Source organism: Leptodactylus fuscus, chromosome 2, assembly GCF_031893055.1.
Source record: "Leptodactylus fuscus isolate aLepFus1 chromosome 2, aLepFus1.hap2, whole genome shotgun sequence".
Taxonomy (NCBI): Eukaryota; Metazoa; Chordata; class Amphibia; order Anura; family Leptodactylidae; genus Leptodactylus; species Leptodactylus fuscus.
Window position 1 is genome coordinate 167,381,712 of NC_134266.1, and position 20,491 is coordinate 167,402,202.

The 20,491-nt window shown below is 38.8% G+C and overlaps 1 protein-coding gene across 12 annotated transcripts in view; it reads left to right on the plus strand.

The window, feature by feature from the left end:
• The window catches only part of DMD (dystrophin), a 1,873,751-nt gene that overhangs the window by 883,571 nt on the left and 969,689 nt on the right, over positions 1–20,491 (plus strand). For 11 of the 12 annotated variants that reach the window (XM_075265063.1, XM_075265067.1, XM_075265060.1 and 8 more), the window contains 6 exons: positions 907–1,035; positions 1,597–1,767; positions 8,295–8,417; positions 9,752–9,889; positions 12,586–12,738; positions 15,552–15,734. In XM_075265063.1, the coding sequence (XP_075121164.1) occupies positions 907–1,035; positions 1,597–1,767; positions 8,295–8,417; positions 9,752–9,889; positions 12,586–12,738; positions 15,552–15,734 (897 nt within the window). The remainder of the gene's footprint in view (positions 1–906; positions 1,036–1,596; positions 1,768–8,294; positions 8,418–9,751; positions 9,890–12,585; positions 12,739–15,551; positions 15,735–20,491) is intronic. The other variant, XM_075265071.1, reaches the window with a different exon arrangement.

Below are 20,491 nucleotides of genomic sequence, written 5' to 3' on the forward strand. Positions count from 1 at the left end.
TTCTAGCAGTATATAAAACCACATGTGCCCCAAGTGATGAAAGATCCTCTTTAAACAACAAACCTGTTTGCATGCTGTATGCCTATATTTATTAGCAAGGGATGGATGCCATTAAATTAACTACCTTCCATACTCAATTTACCATATGGAAAAGATGGCCGAACCTCACAAGATTTGTTTCAATTAATATTCGTGAGGTCCGGTTGTCAGATTCATTTTGGGCCAAACTGTGATTTTATACTCTTGGGATTCCTCAATCCCCAGGGTATAAGTGGAGACCCATGGGAGGTCAGTAAAAATAACAAACACTGAAACTCACCTTGCTTCACCTCTCCTGGGTATCCTCTGACATCACCCTCAGGCCTCTTCAGGCCTCTGATTGACCTCAACCGCATTGGAAATAATGCTGAGGTCTGAGATTGGGTGTCTGCAGTTACATGGGCATGCCAATGACATGATGCCATATCAAAAACCAGAAAATTAGAAAATTTGGGTCTAATCAGTTCGCTCATCCCTACAGACAACCCTTCAGAAATTTCTTTTAATTTGTGAAACCTAGAAATTAGATCATCTAGTGGTTTTATCAGTCAAATATTATTTATTCTATCTCGCTTTTCAATGGCAGGACTCCTGCACCCTAAGAACCCACCCCTCTCTCCTGTCCTTTAAGTATGGAATTCCTAATACCATCACTTATTTAGACTTTGTAAGGAGTTTTTGATTAAATAATAGTCACCCATATCCGAAAAAAAATATGTATCTTATCATATCTTGAGGCAGAAAAAATGCATCAAATCCCATTGAAATCAAAATGTCAATGACAAGTTGTGTTTTATTGTTGTTGTTTTTTTTATACAAAGATTCAGCAAATGCCCAACATGTATTTCTTTTTTTTTTTTATTTTAGGAATATCAAAAGCAAATGGAATCTTTTAACCATGGCATTGCTAATACAACATCTTGGATGAATCATGCCGAATTATTACTTGGTGAGATGGAGAGGCAAAAGCCACAACAAAGAGAAGAAACACTGAAGGTATTTCAATTCAATTTAAACACTGCACATTTCTGAAATAACTACTGTACAGTATTTAGAATTCGCCTGCTATTCCTGAAAGGTCCTTATGTACAAAATGCTTTTTTTTACTGCTCTTTATCCATACAAAAAGCTCTACTCTTGTGGTGGCATCACACTTCAGCTTCACAGCCTCTATATGGTTTGACTAAGTAAAACCTGTATTGTACATTACTTTCCAGGTAAGAAAAAAAAATGAAAGAGAAAAGAATACACACAAAAGATGGATCTTATGTCAGTAGACTGTATGTTCAGCCTGCCTTTAAATCAAGGAGAATATCCTTGGAATCTCTAAAAATTAAGAGGATATAGGGGGTTATTAAATTCTTCTGTCGCCACTTATCTCCAGAAGAAACAAAAGAATAGGAAGAATCCCTCAATTCTTATCTTTACATATGACATCTCAGGAGTATTTGGCAACCACATACTAAAACGCTTATGTCTACCATTGACCAGAACATGTATGTTCTTGCTCTATGAATTCATGAAATATTTTGGTTTATTTGCTATCTTGGCCTGTAGGTTTTAAAGTTTGAGCTAAATGACATTCAGCCCAAGGTGGATTCACTACATGATCAAGCTGAGGAGTTACAGGCAAACCATGGTGATCACTGTAAGAAGATAGTAGAGACCAAGATGCTGGAACTTGACCAACGATTTACTCCTATATCCCAAAAGATTAAGAGTGGCAAGGTATTTTAAAGTTATGCATACTATTCATGATCTAGAATTACTATACAATAGGAAATTGCTCTGCATAAAACAAAGGAATATACTTAAAGGTTAACTTTGATTTGTTTCTATAGTACACTGTATTAGTTCAGTATATTCTAGAAAAGTGACCATAACTCAAAGTTTTTACCACATAAGCTACTTGTTCTGTTATACATGTGTCCTGTTGTTGTCTTGTTGAACAATGGCTCCTGGGACACTTTGAAGAAATGACCATACCACCGGTTCTATGACCAAGTGTTAAGATTGGGTCCCGCAGGCTTCCCGTCCAGCACATAGCGCCACCTGCGGGCTAATCCAAACCTCGCCATCGGCGTTGTGCAGTGAGGTGTATGGAGTCTATAATAATAATAATAATAATAATAATAATACATTTTATTTATATAGCGCCAACATATTCCGCAGCACTGTACAATTTATAGGGTTCAGATACAGACATACATAACAAAGAACGTCATTTCACACAATGGGACTGAGGGCCCTGCTCAAAAGAGCTTACAATCTATGAGGTAGAGGGGGTGACACAAGAGGTAGCAGGGGCGGCATTGCTTATACAGTGTTCAGACAATTTTGTGCATTAGGAATTGTGATAGGCTTGTCTGAAAAGATGTGTCTTTAGTTTGCGTTTGAAACTGTAGAAGTTGGGAGTTAATCTTATTGTCCGGGGTAGAGCATTCCAGAGAAGTGGTGCAGCTCGGGAGAAGTCTTGTATACGAGTGTGGGAGGTTCTGATAATAGAGGATGTAAGTGTTAGATCATTGAGTGAGCGGAGAACACGGGTTGGGCGGTAGACAGAGATGAGGGAAGAAATGTAGGGAGATGCGGCATTATGGAGAGCCTTGTGGATGAGAGTAATAACTTTATATTTTATTCTATAATGAATAGGCAGCCAATGTAGTGACTGGCACAGACCGGAGGCATCGCTGTAGCGTCTAGCCTGATAGATGAGCCTGGCCGCTGCATTCAGAATAGATTGTAGAGGGGAGAGTTTAGTGAGGGGAAGACCGATTAGTAAGGAGTTACAGTAGTCAAGGCGAGAATGAATCAGAGAGACAATAAGTGTTTTTAGTGTATCTCTGGTAAGGAAAGGGCGTATTCTGGAGATGTTTTTGAGGTGGAGGTGACATGAACGTGCGAGTGATTCAATATGAGGGGTGAAGGAAAGGTCTGCGTCAAATATGACCCCGAGGCAGCGGGCATGCTGCCTAGGAGTTATAGTAAGGCCTGAGACTGCAATGGATATATCAGGGACAGATCTGTTAGATGGTGGAAACAGTAGTAGTTCAGTCTTAGAGAGATTTAGTTTCAGATAGAGCGAGGACATGATATTAGAGACAGCAGAGAGACACTGGTGTTCTGTATGAGTGCAGGGGTGATGTCACGGGAAGATGTGTATAATTGGGTGTCATCAGCATAAAGATGGTACCTGAAGCCAAATCTGGCGATGGTTTGTCCAATGGGGGCTGTGTAGAGAGAAAAGAGCAGGGGGCCGAGGACCGAGCCCTGAGGAACCCCAACAGCAAGGGAAAGAGGGGAGGAAACAGAGCCCGCGAATGATACACTGAAAGTGCGGTCTGAGAGATAAGAGGAGAACCAGGAGAGCGCAGTGTCATTGAGGCCGACTGAGCGGAGCATAGTGAGGAGAAGTTGATGGTCAACAGTGTCAAAAGCTGCAGAGAGGTCCAGAAGAATAAGAAGAGAGAAGTCACCATTGGATTTAGCCTTTAGTAGATCATTAGAGACTTTTGTGAGAGCTGTTTCAGTAGAGTGCAGAGCGCGGAAACCAGATTGTAAGGGGTCAAGCAGAGAGTTAGCAGAGAGATAACGGATTAACCGAGAATAAACCAGGCGTTCCAAAAGTTTAGAGATGAAGGGGAGATTAGAGACGGGTCGATAGTTAGCAGCACAGGATGGGTCCAGGGAGGGTTTTTTCAGTAGCGGGGTTATAACAGCATGCTTGAAGGAGGATGGGAAGATTCCAGAAGAGAGAGAGAGGTTAAATATTTTAGTAAGGTAAGTAGTGACAGCAGGGGACAGAGATTGGAGAAGGTGTGAGGAGAAGGGGTCACTACTGCAGGTTGTGGGGCGAGATGAAGAAAGTAGCTGGGAGACTTCCTCTTCTGTAACAGGTCTAAGTCTAAGACCAGCTTTCGGCCCAGTGAGCATGCTCAGACATTTTGGAGCCGCTCAGAGGCTAAGTCCCATTTTGGCCATACTGAGCATGATCGGTGACATCATGCCACCGCCCCTGTTGGGTGGGGACTAGCCTTTAAATAGTGTGAGCCGATGCCCGCCCGGTGCTCACACTTTGACTAAAATTGAGACAGTAGGTTACGGCCAGGTTCCTGTGAATGTCAGGTTGTCAGCTCAGGGATCTAAACTAGGACTTCTTGGCTCTGCCAGTAGGAATCCCCCTAAACCTATTGGAACTGTCCAATCATATTGTTGCTCCCAAGCTGGTTAGGAGCCCTTTGTGTTACTGACCAGGAGTGACGTTTAACCCCTGGCAGCCTTTCCTGTGTAGCAGGCTGAAGCTTGTACTAGTGCCTATCCCTCTTCTGTGTTTTAGCAGAAGTCTTGTGCAAGGCTTCTTTCAGCTTCACCCAGCGGCTCTGCATAGGTGCACTCTCCCAGTGAGGTTAACTGGTGAGAGTGTGTTTTCAGTTAGTTCACACCAGAACCGCACAAACACCACTGCCAGTGCAGTTAACTGGTGGTTAGCCTTTCAGGCACACGGCCGCCCCTTCCCCCCTGGGGCTTGTGGACCACACTGCAGTGTCTGCAGTCCAGCGGTTCTGTCATTGTTAAAATATTATTTTCATATATATAGACAGAACCGTAACACCAAGTCAATGTACCGTTGAGTTGTTAGTGCAAGGAGGAATGGGTTTAGTGTACTGTTCCCTTGTTAGGACCTTTTTATGGTGTTGTTCACATGGTCTCCAAACTGTGTGAGGTCAGTGGAACACCTGTAGCTGGATGTCTGGCTCATAGCTCAATGTCATGCCCATGACTTCTGATGATACATGTCAACACTGTTTGCCACTCCAGGCTTGGAATGTGATATCCAATTTTACTTGCAGTGTAAAATGGATCACTGTGTATGATTCTCCCAGTTAGATGATGCAGTCATGCAAAGGGTTCACCAGCGCACATCTCGTACCCTCAATCCAGTTTGTCATTGTTCTTCCAACCACCAGGACATAAAACATTGAACAATGCTTGACATCTCAGTCTAGGTGCCTAGCAATCTTCAGGAGTGATAAATCAAGATGTCTTAGTTCAATGTCTCTGCCCTTCTAAGTTTGGAACAAGGGGTAGTAACTGGTACATCAATATACAGGGGCCCCATACAATTATGCCATACTACTTGATCCATTTTTAGGTTTTATGCCCTTCTCACATGCCACAGATTGGAGCCAGGTGCTTACAAATGTGATATTTTTCAGATGTTAATGACATCTGCTACTTCCTTGATTTGCATAATCTTGTCCTTCTTGATGTTGCAATTTCAATGGTGAGGAGAGTATGTCTGTGGCTTTTTTTCATGCATGCAACATATTTGTCCAATTATCTACGCACTAAGAAAACATTTCTTTATTATTTAGATTATTTTGGAGGGTTTCATTTTTTTTATTTTTTTTTAGAACACCTGTTTTTACCAAGATAATAACATAACAATTTTATTGCAGACTAGTGATTGCCTTTAATTTTAATTTTTGATTAAGACACAAAAGACGAAACCCATTATATCTTATATTTTAGAAAATTGTTTATCAGGTTGTAATAACATGATTCAGTCAAATTCCCTCTTTCCTGCATTATGAAGTATGTTAATATATTAATTGATATTCAAACATGTATAAATAACTATGAATATTAATTATTCTAATAATGCTTTTTAAATTTCAGGTTACACTATGTGGACAAAAGTATTGTAATTAGAGATGAGCGAACAGTGAAATGTTCGAAGTTTGATTCAAGTAACCCCTCAAAACTAGACTGTTCGAACGAATATCGAACCCCATTATAGTCTATGGGGAAAAAATACTCGTTTAGGGGGAAACCAATATTCGACTCAGGAGGGTCACCAAGTCCACTATGACACCTCAGCAAATGATGACAACACCTCAGGAATGCAACTGGGACAGCAGGGGAAGCATGCCTGGGGGCATCTAATACACCAAAGTCCCTGTATTATGCCACTAATAATGTGGGAGCTGACGTTTCCCCATAGGAAAGCATTGGCAAGTGTCGATTGGCCGAATGCCGTACAGTGTACAGCATTCGGCCAATCAACGCTGGTTCTGCCGGAGGAGGCGGAGTCTAAGATCGGTCCACAGCAGTCTCCATTGTGGTCCGATCTCAGATGTAGCAGAGTTGACAGAGCTCTGTACATCTCAAATGTAGCAGCGTTGACCGCAAAGCACTACTAACATCTCCGGAATAGTAGAGTTGAGTGAGAACTGACTTTTCCCCATAGGAAAGCATTGGCCAGCGTTGAATTCCTGTCCCACCTCCCCTGCGCAGTTATTGGTGCAAAAAAAGTGCCAGGGAAGGTGGGAGGGGAATTGAATTTTTAGTGAGATTACCACATGGTGTTCGACTGGAATCGAACATCTCGAACAGCCTGATATCCGGTCGAACATGTACTCGGTCAAACGCTGTTCACTCATCTCTAATTGTAATATCTCCCGTATTGTAATATATGTTATTATGGATTGAGTCCCTCTCTGCAGCTAATACAATGTCCACTTTTTTCTTATAGTTGTTATTGACCCCTGATGGTCTATTCTAATGTGTGGGTTCCCCATAAATTGGGGCACAGGCCTGTTGGTTGTATTTCTCTCCTTGTTGGTGGACTGTGGTGTAGTCCACTGGTGTAGCCTTGGAATGTGGTCCTCAGCTGGACATGATGTATTGAACAGTCCTGTTTTACTATATATCTTTATGTTCAGGCAGCTTTTCCCTATGATAGGCCATCTGTTGCCTGTGGGATTTTGTCACTATTTTGTTTATTTTGTGCACTATACATTCAGATATTTTATAGTTTATTCATTAAAAGGAAAGTTTTATCATAAGTACCTTCAGTGCATGAAATAGTATACTGTAGTTTGGGAACTCATACAGTGAAGTGACATGTATGAATTGATTTATTATTGTGGCAATGACAAGGACTCAGAGACCAGGGAGAACCAGTAGCCTTTTTTGTATGTAAATTCTGCCTCCTTTGCTGAGATATTTATTTATTTCAGAATATGCAAATGAGTAATCTGGAGCACTGAGGGCAGCTCCGTTGCTCCAAACAGCTCTAATATGCCCTCCTTTCTTTCTGTCTTCTTTAAGTGCTAGGGCCAGGGAACTATACTGAAATTTTACTTGGCTGTGTTCTCGCTTTCACATCAGCATATTCGAGGACTATGGGGCTATTTGGGTCATGTGATCTCAGGTGACCCCTTCCTGAACATAACATAATAACATGGCTTTCTTTTCCATCCCCATCTAAGGGCTAGTCCACATAGGGCAAAATGGAATCCGCCTCAAAATCCGCCTCCTCACAATAGTCCTAGGTAAAACGCTGGCGTTCTTTTTACCACTAGCGGTTTCTAGCGGAAAAAAAGAAGCGGCATGACCTTTCTTCAAACAAATTCTGCCTGCAAAAACCAACGGGAGTCAATGGGAGAAGGAAAAATCGCTAGCGGTTTTGGATGCGGTTTTTGGTAAAAAAAAAAATAAATAAAAAAACGCTTCAAAAACTGCTAGCAGTTTTTTCAAGGTCCATACACTGTGCTGGAGGAAAAAAAAACAAAATTAAAAACACTTCAAAAAATGCTACAAATAAACATTTCCTAATTCCTGAAGTGGATTTTTTCCTGACCAAATTTCTTGACTCCTAACTACATCTGAACTAGCCCTTAGACCATACAGATATTTCTGTATGAGTCAAACTGCATGGATTATACCACACATGCTATCCATGGGGGAGACAAATTCTGCTATCACTAGATACTGCTGATATAAGACAGCTCATGTCACACGCCTATATAGGAGATCACAGTGCAGCCTCCCTGACTGTATATTTTTGGTCTGTTTGATTATTTGGGAGAGTGTGTAAAGAAAAGTATAATTCATTGCCCCTGCAACAGTGATAGTACAGTCCTGTATCTGCCATGTGATGCTGGGCTAAGGCATCATGGGATTGATACAACAGCACAAAGAAAGAGAAATATAAAAGCCAAGATGGAGTCTGTCAGAGTGAGGAGAGGCTGGATTGTAGGGATATGAAGGTAGTGTACATGAAAGAAGCCTGGTGAGTGACAGTCAGGTGAGGGGAACAAGGATGGGAAAAAGTAGTTTACTCGGAGTGCTTCTTTGAGTGTTGTCTTACTGAATAATGAGTAACAGCTATACATTTATAACATATGGAGAAAAATTCATAGAAATTCAAATATTTTCCTGTTTTATTATACTAATTTTCCCTAATGCAGGCAATGGTTTCATCTAAGGAACTGGAACAGTTTCACTCTGATGTACAGAAATTGCTTGAACCACTGGAGACTGAAATACAGCTAGGAGTGAATATCACAGAAGACGACTTCAACAAAGACATGGTAAAGCATGTGTGATAGATACACAAAATGGCAAGGAATTCAAACAAAAAATCGAGTTTCGGCACAAAACTATTTATCATTGTATTCTTTTTTAAGTTAGTCCTATTATAAACTGGCACATTTTATTTTTTATGGGACAGTTTTTATGAAATAGATGGAAAAAAAATGCTGATAAATGGATGCAAGACACTAGTGAAAATATAATGACTAGAGAGAAGTGAATCAAAGCTGGCAAACTGGATTTCAATCCGAATTTCAGGAAATATTTGAGTCGCATCAAATCTGGATTTCCTCACGCAAAATGGCTGCTGCATGTTAGGACATGGGGCAGGGAACTCTGGGAATGCAGTATCACCCACAATGCCATGCGTGCAGCCAGTCTACAGCCAGCCAGCCCTGTGATGTTATAGCCCTTTAACCCCTTCACATCCACCCACAGGAACAGGTATTAGCTATAATTGACAGCTAACACTGCTCCATAACCCCTGCTTGGAGCACAGCTCTGACAGCGATGTTTAAACCTTTGGATGTCGCGGTCAAATATGACTATGGCATCCAAGGTGTTCAGCCATGCGACATATCCCCCTTGGCACCTACCGCCTGTGGCGATATCGGGGGGGGGGGGGGGGGGGGGGGCGATATGCATATTCTGCAGCCCAGGTCTGGCCAGTAACCCTGGGCTGCTAATAGCCCCCGATACTTGATTGATCTTGCGCAGAAGTGAGGAAGTCAGCCTATGAGTTTGCATAGTCTAAATTCCTCTATAAACTGCAGTACACGTGTATTGGTGTCTATAGTACTGAACTAGCAGTCAATTCATTGCTGGTTCAGGTTCCCTAGTGGCACATCACTAAAAACCACTGCAAGGCACAGTTTTCTACACCACTATACAGGCTCTCTGCAGCCAGGAAATAGCTGTTTTTTAACACGATTCATTGCAAATTAATTCAAATCGAAACGTATCTGAAAATTCAGCAAAGCTGTTGAATCAAGTTTTTGAAAAATTCGGTCATCTCTAATTATGACAGTGCTTCTGGTATTACACTGGTACTGTGTAGGTGTATTGTGTATGCTGCATGTGTGCTTTCTTGGTATTTTGTTGGTGCCCAGACTGTCAAAGAAGACAAGGCTGCCTCTGTTTAGATTGACTGCTGTGTTATAGAAAATCAGTACTTGAAAAGAGGTCTTCCTTTACAGAAAATGATAATTCTATAACACAAGCAACTAAACAGGCGAGAAAACTAACAAAGCATAGACATCTCTAGTTGCAGTGAAAAACAGAAAGCACTGAATCCGTCATCACTTTTTAAATAATTGATATTTTTTATTACCAGAGTGAAGATAACGATGGACAAATAAGAGAATTGTTACAAAGAGGAAATAATCTTCAGCTCAAAATTGGAGATGATAAAAAGAGAGAAGAAATCAAACTGAAACAACAACTTCTACAATCGAAACATAATACTCTGAAGGTAAATCAAATTATCTATATGGACAAGTTGCATGCTGAAGTGTGAACATTAAATCGGCACTGTTCTACAAACTTTGCATAAAACATAATAGCAAGGGTGAAACTTTAGAATATATCCTATAAGGAAGAAACATGTTTCTGCTTTTGTCAGGCTGTTTCCCTGCTCTCCCCTCTCTCTGCTAAAATAACTTTAACTGTGAAAATCACTGCTCTATCTCTCTTGAGATGGACTGCAGGTCACATGACTCAGATGATATTGAACATTGAAGTCTATGCAGAAGGGAGGAGTAAGCAGGTATTGCAGGGGATAAAGAGAAGAAAACACAGGTTTAGGCTTATACTGGAGCTGACTAGAAACTCTCTATTACTACCAAAGCAGTGTATTCACATCAGTACAAGTCACTTGCTTTCTCTCTGTCTCTATAGATAGTTAGATAAGTACTGATGTAGCATTTGTTCACATGACTTTTAGCATGTTGAGGGTGCAACATGAATAAGTTGGCAGCCACTTCCTTTCCTGCCTCCTCCGTGCAGTCTACAATAATAAAAGAAATAATCATAGTGGGGTCGCAGTGTGAAGATGCAAGGCCACTATGATCTGTGTTTTTGCTGTGTTTTTCTCTGTGTTTTTTCTTCCCTTATTAAATCTATAGGGAGAATGCAAACATCTCCGCAAGTAAAATTGACATGTTGTTTTTTTCAAAATTAAATGCTTTTTAAACAGCTTTTTCACAGTGTTTTTCACTGCAGTGTGTGGATAGGATTAGCCAGTACTCTATAATGCAGAGTTTCTTTTTTTCTCTTCTGCATTCCCACAGCAGGAAAAACACTGTATTTCCACCACATAGGGCCTTAGCTTTAATTTGAGTTATACATAGATCTGATATAGAATGTAATATTTCCCGTCAATAATTGTATATGGCAATATTTGTAGCTATTGTTTAATTAATTTTTTTATAAATAACAAGCAGAAACCACACAAACCCTGAATTGTAAAACACTTTAAGGGTCAGTTCACACGTGAAAACCGCCTAGCTTATTTGTGCGAGGTAAAAAACCTCGAGGAGTTTTTTTGACGCTGTTTTTTGCATTCCACGCGGTTTTCGCTAGCGGTTTTCGCTAGGGTTTTTTTTCCTATATGTGCTATAGAAACTGCAGGCGAAAACCACGCGGTTTTGTGTGCAAAAAACTGCGCGGTTTTTTACCGCGCGGTTTTCGCCTCCCATTCACTTCTATGCAATTCTTCAGGCGTTTTCCGCCTGAAGAAAGGTCATGTCGCTTCTTCAGGCGGAAAACGCTAGGAGGAAAAAAAAAGCTAGTGGTCTACATAGACCACCATGTTAAAGGAGAGGTTTTTGAAGCGAATTCCGCTGTCAAAAACCTCCCCTTTGCCCACGTGTGAACTAGCCCTAAATGTAGTTGCATTTCTTCTTTATGAAAGCTTCAGATGTCATACAGTCTCAAGGCTTAACATTATATCTAATTATGACACAATGTCCTCTTTAAATCTGTACTATGGGGCATTTCAATATTGGTTGTGTTTTCAAGAAGTGAGGCCATTGATTTTCATTTTTTGTTACTCAATAAAGGCATTCACCCTTGACAGATAAGAAAAAACTCAATGGAATATTGATTCTTTTAAGAAAATTCAACCAACCTCCTACATATTTTTGTAGCAATTTTGTATAAGTTTGAGCCTCTGGATTCCTACATTTGCTGAATTCATTATAGGAAAACTTCATTACTTGTCTTCAATTTCTCAAACTGTATAAATAAATACATGATAGGGCTAATTTATGAAGTCTACATTGTTGTATGGACTGCACAGTCATTAGATCGATAGCTATGTATTCATGCATGTTTCTGCAGCATTCTGCCATACACTAAGAATTTACAATGCATACATTATTGCTTTAAGTGATATTTATATCCTTCCTCATGGGAACCTCACTCTGCATCACAATCAGTACAGCAATACTGAGGATACCAGAACTTGAGTAATTCATTCTGTCACTGGAAAGTTCATTTACATATTACAATTTGCCAAGTATAACTAGATATATAGATAGATAAATAGATAGATATTTGATTGACAATTTCTATTTTCTTTATTATATTCATTATGATAGGACTGATACATTTCAGTAAAATACTGCATGATATGTACATTTGTTTTGCGGTGATTTGCACATCACAGTAAAATCATAAATATACTGCAAATAAAATTTCCATGCTGTCATCCGAGAAATTATCGCTGAAAATTGTGTGCGATTCATCTAGCTTGTTTACATTATATAAAGCTTTTATTTATTTGTTCTACTGTCTGTGACTTTTTTTATATGGTTGATGCACAAACTTTAATGCCTAAATGGATTTGAGAAATGTGCACCATTGTGCTGCAGTCAGTCAACTCCATGTACAATATAGCAATTGTTGATGGCTGACCTTACACATGAATTAAATCTTTGTAGTATAATGTAAACTATTACCTATTCTTAAAGTGTACCTGAAATGGAAGGTCAGACGTATAAAGCTGACAGCAGAAGACACCATTTCAAAGCAGTTTCAGGTTGCCCAGGCAACTGAACTACTGTAAAAGTTGTCCTTCCTTCGTTGAATGTATACAAAAATGGAGCCTTTTTACATATAGAAACTTAGAAATATTTGTGTTACTTTTACTATTCATATTATAAATAGGATTTGAGATCTCAACGAAGGAAAAAGGCCCTCGAGATTTCTCATCAGTGGTATCAATACAAGAGACAATCTGATGATTTACTTAAATGTTTGGATGATATTGAAAAGAAAATAGCTAGTCTTCCAGAACCCAAAGATGAACAGAAACTTAAGGTACTCTTATATATGAGTGTTGTTTTTTTCATACATTTATGGTGCATGCAGTTTTTAAAAATATGCTATAAAAATGTATATAGCTGTATAGTGAATGCCGTCATTCTAATATTAAACTAATGAATTCAATGTAAAATATAACAATATAATTGCCTAGTCAAATAGTTTTCTAAATAATTGTACATGTTAAGGAATGAAATACATCTAGTTTTACATTATATACACAGTAATTGTCAATATGTCAGTAAGGACGGGTTCACACCTGCGCCCGGTCTCCGCTTTCAGGTTTCCATCTTCTGCCGACAGGAGATGGAAACCTGGCAGGACAGTGTCCACCCTTGAGCATTTAGTGGTCTCCGCGGTGAAACCGTTTTTTTTATTAACTGGACACAAAGTCCTGCATGTCTGACTTTGTGCCCGGTTAAAAAAAACGGTTTCGCTGCGGAGACCAGAAGACGCTCACGGGCGGACACTTTGCAAACACGTTCAAATGAATGGGTTTGAAAAGTGACTGCTGGTTTCCGTCTCCTGTTCAGTTTCTTGGACAGAAGACGGAAACCTGAAAGCGGAGATCGGGGGCAGGTGCGAACCCGCCCTAAGTGTGAAAATGTCAGAATAATTAGTTTTGATGTTACTATGTAGTAAGTTTCCATAGATAAGGATTAATAGCTTCACAGAACATGTAAAAATCATGGGCAGCTATATTATTCCAAACTCAGGCTAGGCTTTTTAGACCATTTGATGCTTTTTCTTCTTTCTTTAGTTTAGTTCATTATCTTAATAGTATCTTATAGCTGTTATAAAGGTGGCCATACACATGAGATTAATGTTGGCTGAACCTACTGATTTTAGCAGGACTGACCAACCATCCAATATGTACGCAGGGCCTCCTGTATTTTCTATGACAGCAAATATCTATTTGCTGAATCCCATACTTCTTAAAGGAGATAATCCACTTTCAGAGGTGTCTGGCAGTAGTTTACCTCGCTCTGCCGGTTAGAAACACAAGAGCTCTTGGCTCAACAGGGTGCCAGCGTATATGAAAAGGTCATAACAGCATTTGAACAACAACTATCTGAGATATATGGCCAGATTAAGATTTAGATTTACATGTAAACAGTCTGATTCTCTGGTCTTTTTAATGGCAAGAATAACGCACTTGCTACATCAATCATGTTGCTAAAGATATTGGAAGTCTTACAGAAACCTGACAAACCCCATTATAAGAATTTGGATCAGCTATAGCTGCCATATCAGTGTCATAAAAAGTAGCTATTAGGTTACAGATCAGATCCTAAAACTTTATTTTGATGAAATTACAAATAAATGTATAAATGTATTCTATTTCATATTTGTGAAATGCCTATCATTAATGTTAAGCTGAAAATGTTTTGTTTGGAGTCTCTATCCATTTCCTAGAAGTAAATTATCAATACAATTTTTAAAAAGTTGCTTAAAAAAAGAGTTGTTCAGCTTGTGTAAGAAGAATGAAAGTGGATCTGTCACCAAGTATAAAATGCCAGATGCCATACATAGTTGATTCTTAAAATCTGTCCACCCATTCAAAAAATATGACCCCTATAAGGTTCTAACTCTGATTTTCCAAGTGGGTGGTAGCCTTATATTTTTCTATGTGAAAATGAAAGGTTCCCACCCACATGGAGAATCAGAATTAGTATACAAATAATCTTTTAGGAGTCATATCTTTTGAATGGATGGACAGATTTTAAAAAAGAAAAACAACAGATTGTTCATGGGAACGGCAATAATCAAAAGATGTATGTTATTTAGCATTCTCTACTTGGTGGCAGATCCTATTTAAAAAGGAGCACATTTACCTCTTACAGATTCGCTGCTGCTCAGAATCTGACACTGCCTCCTTCCCTGTAGCCTTTACCTCCTGGAGACCCTTAGGAAATGCCTGGAGGTGACTCTTACATCAGTGACCCTCCAGTGAATGACTGGGCAGGTACCATTTGGGCATTTCCTGTCTGTTGAGACATAGCCAAAAGTAAAGACTCATTGAGAGCCAGGTAGTGTCAGAATCAGAGATGCAGGGGATCAGTGAGTATAGCTTCTTTTATTTTATACAGCTTGATTTTATAGCTTTCATCATACATTTGGTTTGCTGCACAACCCCTTTATTATTATTATTATTATTATTATTATTATCCCTATCAGTTGCCTGATTTAATGAAAAATGGATGGAGATCTTTTTTTTTTATCACTTGAATAGCAATAGCTTGCAAAATATTGTACACTCTTTACAGCATGTGATGCCTGTAAACCATTTATGTGATTAATAATATTGACTTATGTTATGTATCTTTGTTCCAGATGAACTAATGACTATCAGTACCTGGATGACTCTTTCTCATTTTAGCACACTTCATTCATCAGACCATGTCCATATGTTACTGTCCAGTCAATCCAAATTGTCAACTGCATCCAATGAGTTCTATTTTTTACCTTATTTTCAGTCATATTATTTTGCTTCATTATTGCTTTGGTTTACCATTAAATGAGAAACTAAGAAAGTATTTGAAAAAATATACAGAATTTGGCAGACAAAATTATACATTTTTTTAAAAAAAATGTATGAATTTGGTTTAGCTCGAGACATATGGATGCACATAGAAATAATGTCAAAACACCATATATTTGCACTAGTAGTATATTAGTGTATCATTTTATTATTTCTCAAAATAAAGTCTAATAAGAAACAAGTGACAGAAGTATGTTGCAGCTTCTTTTAATGCAATGTTATTTAGATAGTTAACTGCCCTGGGCCCTGTATTGGTTTTGCTCACTAGGAGATTGATGGAGAATTGGAGAAGAAAAGAGAAGAACTGAATACAGTACACAGGCAAGCTGAACGTTTGTCTAAGGATGGGGCTGCCAAAGCGGTGGAGCCAACTCTGATCCATCTTAACAAACGCTGGCAAGAAATTGAGAGCAAATTTGCTCCATTCCGAAGACTACACTATGCACAAATTGTGAGTTTTACTTGCAAACCTGATAGTTTGCAAACTAACCCAATTCTACTAACAATAGTGCAGTGGGATGGAGTACAGTAAAGTCCTGTGAAACATTTAGAATCTATTTAAGGTTATCCAGTATAAAGCCTATAGTTTACTATTTATACCCCCATTTACACTACACACAAGTTACTGTATATTTCTATTCAGTTATTAGTGCATGTTACATTTTTGTTGCTTCATTCATTTTATCATAACATTTGAGATGATACTTTTTATGTTACTTCTCATTTAATCACAAAAGAAGAATAGAAATAGATTCTTATGTATTCATTTCATGCAATGTTTTATTTTCGTATATTTCTGATATAACTTGGTACAGCAATCATACTTAGTATAGTCAATAAATTAAAGGTCCAGAATCTATGAGACACAGTGGCTAGAAAGAGCAGCTTTGGCTCTGGAGGACCAAACATGTCTATACAAGACACTGAGAAACAATTGATTTTAATGCTAATAATGATATGCTTTATTTCTCCTGTAGTGGAACTGCAGGAAAAACTGAGCATATACTATCACTCTTCTTAGATCCCAGCAACAAGACATATAAGTTATTACCATTGGACCCTTAGAATTAAAAGGGCTCAGCCAAGGTGTAATTTTGTCATTTATAAACCAGCTTTACTACAGATAAATATTTTTTCAGCAGCATTTAAATAAAATAATACATTTTATTTTTCAACCAAATGTATGGAAGAATGCAAATTATGTAACAGTCTATATAGGATAAACTTAGGAACATAGGAACAACAACTTTTATTAAGTTACCAAAGAATTGGCCATATTATTTAAAAAAAACTACTACGTTGTGGTAAAATGAGCTTCCTTTTTGTTTTGTTTTGTTTGATTAGGATTTTAACAAAATCTGATCTTGTTATATTCTTTGTTATAAAGCAGTTGTTCACACTATCCTAGGCTTGGTTTACACAGGAATTGAATCTAGCACTAGATCAGGCTGATAGGAAATTATTTTTAAAAAGCTGATGTTGAAATGAGTGATGTCATTTAAAGGATCCTTTTTTTTTTATGTATGCTCTTATTTATCCTTATGGTATACTTTCCGTAAAAGTAAGGTCTCGTTCACATCTGCGTTTGTATTCCGCCGGGGGAGTCCGCATGAGGACCCCTCAAACGGAATACCGAACACAACTGCAAGCGGTGTGCAGAGAAAGCACGCGGACCCCATAGAATATAATGTGCTTGCTGCCAGATCTCCACAGGGATCATGCGGACAGGAAAATACTTCACAATCTACTTTCCTGTCCGCATGATTTGTGTGGGGAGCGTGCGGCAAGCACATGGACCCTATTATAGTCTATGGGGTCCATTTGCTTTTACTGCACAATGGTCTAAATTTCCATATCAATAAATCACCTAAAATGTTCATGTGGGGCCTGGGTACTACAATATGAACTTAAAAATAAATATTCCTATTGAACTTACCGAGTACTGTACAAGGTCAACATTTAAGGTCAGACAGCGGCATCTATATGTGTGTAGAAGAAATAGAAGTAAGGGTAGAGTTCAATCTCAAAAAACAATATAAAATGTCCTTGCGTCTTTGCCAAATGTAATAAACTTGATAACAAGTGTCACGTTTAATAAAGATTTCAAGACATGAGGATTTGGAACTGTATCAGAACTAAAAGAAAAGTGTCATTTTTACTCAAGATGCAAACTCGAGATTGACTCAATGTACCAACAATATCTTTATCAATCTTTCAATTTTCATTGAATTATTTTGACCACTGCCCGCTGCAGTAAGAAAGATGAAAGCCATGAGTATCTTTCTTAAATGATAGCACTGAACTCTTTCACTACCAAATCCAACTTCACCTAATAGATGTCAGGGATCCTACAACTTCATATTATGTGGCTGAATTAAAACAAGAACATGTATTGTTCTGAACTATTCATTCAGCTGTATAGCTACTATGTATAAACTCGGAGCTGTATGGATCCATAATAAATGACCTCTAGAAGTCCATTAGACCATACTGTACTTCCATATACAGTGACAAAAATAGGCTTTTCTATGGCTTACCTGGACAAAAAAATAATATTCAGTTTTCTGCCTGGGAACTGCATCGTAATGTTTGTGCCAAGGCAAAGTGTCTTTCTTGGGCCCCTGCAAACAGAGCACATGCGGCACCATCCACCACCACTGCCTACACTGTTACCATTGGCGTTCAATGTCAGTTGTACACAGATCTTTTTTCTGCTATTATCCATTATGTGCATAAGTTTAAAAAAATTAAAAACTGTATTTGGCAAAGAGTAAATAAGGCTGCCTTCACAGGGAGTAACGCCGTGCTTGTAAAAATCCTCATTCACAGCCGTACACGCGAGCGCTGTGGAAGGCTCCCGAACACATCCCATTCACTTCAATGGGAGCGCTCGTAAAGCCGGCGTTACGAGCACTCCCATTGAAGTGAAAAGGAAGTGTTCGGGAGCCTTCCGCAGCGCTCGCGTGTACAGCTGTGAATGAGGATTTTTACAAGCCCGGCGTTACTCTGTGTGAAGGCAGCCTAAGACTGCTAAAATGAAGAACACTTCATGTTTGTAGGTAAGACCAATATACCTGATATAATTGTAATATTTGCCTAGTGTTACACCATTATACAAGCACACGATGTTTAATTGCATATCAAAAATTAACAAAACGAACAAGCTATAATGACAGCCATATGTGTACTTACAGGTTTATGGGAAAGATATATCACTTATAAACCTTTATTTTAAGCGACCTTGTAATAGAGAGAAATGTAAGGTCTTAGGCCTTATTCACATGTCTGTGTCTGTATTTTGTTAATGAAAACACCATCCATAATAATGGCCATTTTTATTCCATTTGCTGCCCACGTGTCTATAGCATTTCCTCCATATGTCATCCATTTTTCCCATCTCTATTTAAAAAAAAAACACAGAAGTAGATCCACTCATTGAAAGAGTCACATGACTATACAAATGGAATTTTCAGAGCATCTACTAGCAGTTCTCTCTGAAAAATGGACCTTACATGGATGGCATCCACGTGCTGTCCATGGTTGTCACTGACCCATTGATGTGAATGAGCATGCTCTGTCTGAAATACAACAAAAGTGGTGCATGTTTCTGGTTTTTTTCTGCGGAATACCAGTCCACAGAAAGAGATGAATGTATGAATAACCACGCAGAATTGAATGGGTTGATGGGAAACAAAGACAACACATGGACAGAAATCATTTACATGTGCAGAATTCTTACTTTGTTTTTTTTAAGGAAATGCTTTTATAGAGAAATATTCAGAAGCAACCTAAATCTGCTTCTTTTTAGCTTGCAATCAGAGAAAACAAAATGTATTGCATTTCGTAGGAGATAGCAGTTTCGAGCTTGTTTTATGAAGACAACCTCGATTCTGAAGAAACCATCCCAGGGATGAGCTGCTTAGCTCCTTAACCCTTTGGTGATCAGCTTTTATTGTCAGCATGATTCAAATAAATCAAGTAATAGTGTAAGGCTGGGGAAGAAACACAGCTTTTTTGTTGCAGATTTTGATGTGGGTTAGCCAAATTCAGGAGTGGCTTGAAAAGGAATGGAAAATATAAAGAAAATACATAGACATTTCCCTTGTGTTAACTCCACTTCTGGCTTTGGCTTAAAAAACACAGCAAAATTTGCAACAACAAACACTGAGTTTCCACAATGTGGAGCCTTAGCCTAATACAGACCAGATCTGGTATTACTTTTACTTAGTATGATGGACCACTCTATGATGGGATTCATGAGATAATCCACTTAAAGAGCACCTTTCATCAGATTGGGCACAGGCAGTTCTATATACTGCTGGAAAGCTGACAGTGCGCTGAATTCAGCGCACTATCGGCTTTCCCGATCTGTGCCCCGGGTAAAGCGCTATCGGACCTGGTACCGTAGCACTTTACAGTCAGAAGGGCATTTCTGACAGTCAGTCAGGTACGTCCTTCTCCACAGCTTCGCCTATCGCGCTTTACAATGTAAGCCGGGAGGAATGCCTCCTCCCCTCCTGATAATACTCGTCTATGGATGAGTACTGTGAGCAGAGGGAGGGGGCGTTCCTCCCCACTCACACTGTGCAGCATGATAGGCGCTGCTGTGGAGAAGGACGTTCCTGACAGACTGTCAGAAAGGTTCTTCTGACTGTAAAGCGCTACGGTACTGGGACCGATAGCTCTTTACCCGGGGCACAGATCGGGAAAGTGCACTGAATTCAGTGCACTGTCTGCTTTCCAGCAGTATATAGAACTGCCTGTGTCCAATCTGATGAAAGGTCCTCTTTAATTGTAAAGCTACCATGCTGACTTTATAGCAGTACTTACTGATTATATTCTAGACTATTGGCAGAATTTATTTTTTCATATACATGACCATATACTGACTGGTCTGAATAGCAACATTAATGGAAACATAGTAAATTCATATGTGAAAATAGCAATACTACAGTTGCAAAAAAAAAATTTCATTTTTCAGACGTAATTGCAAGCACTGGTATGCATACTGATATGTTGAGTTAGCACAAAAAAAAATTATATACATACAATTATTTTTACATTTTCCATCTATTAAAGGGTATTTCTTTTGTGAATGATATACTATTTTTTTAAAAAAATTTTTACCTTGCAGAAAGATTGACCTTTGTAAGCTTTATTAAAAAGCACTTATGTTTTGTCATTAGTTTTCTATCAAATTCAATGATG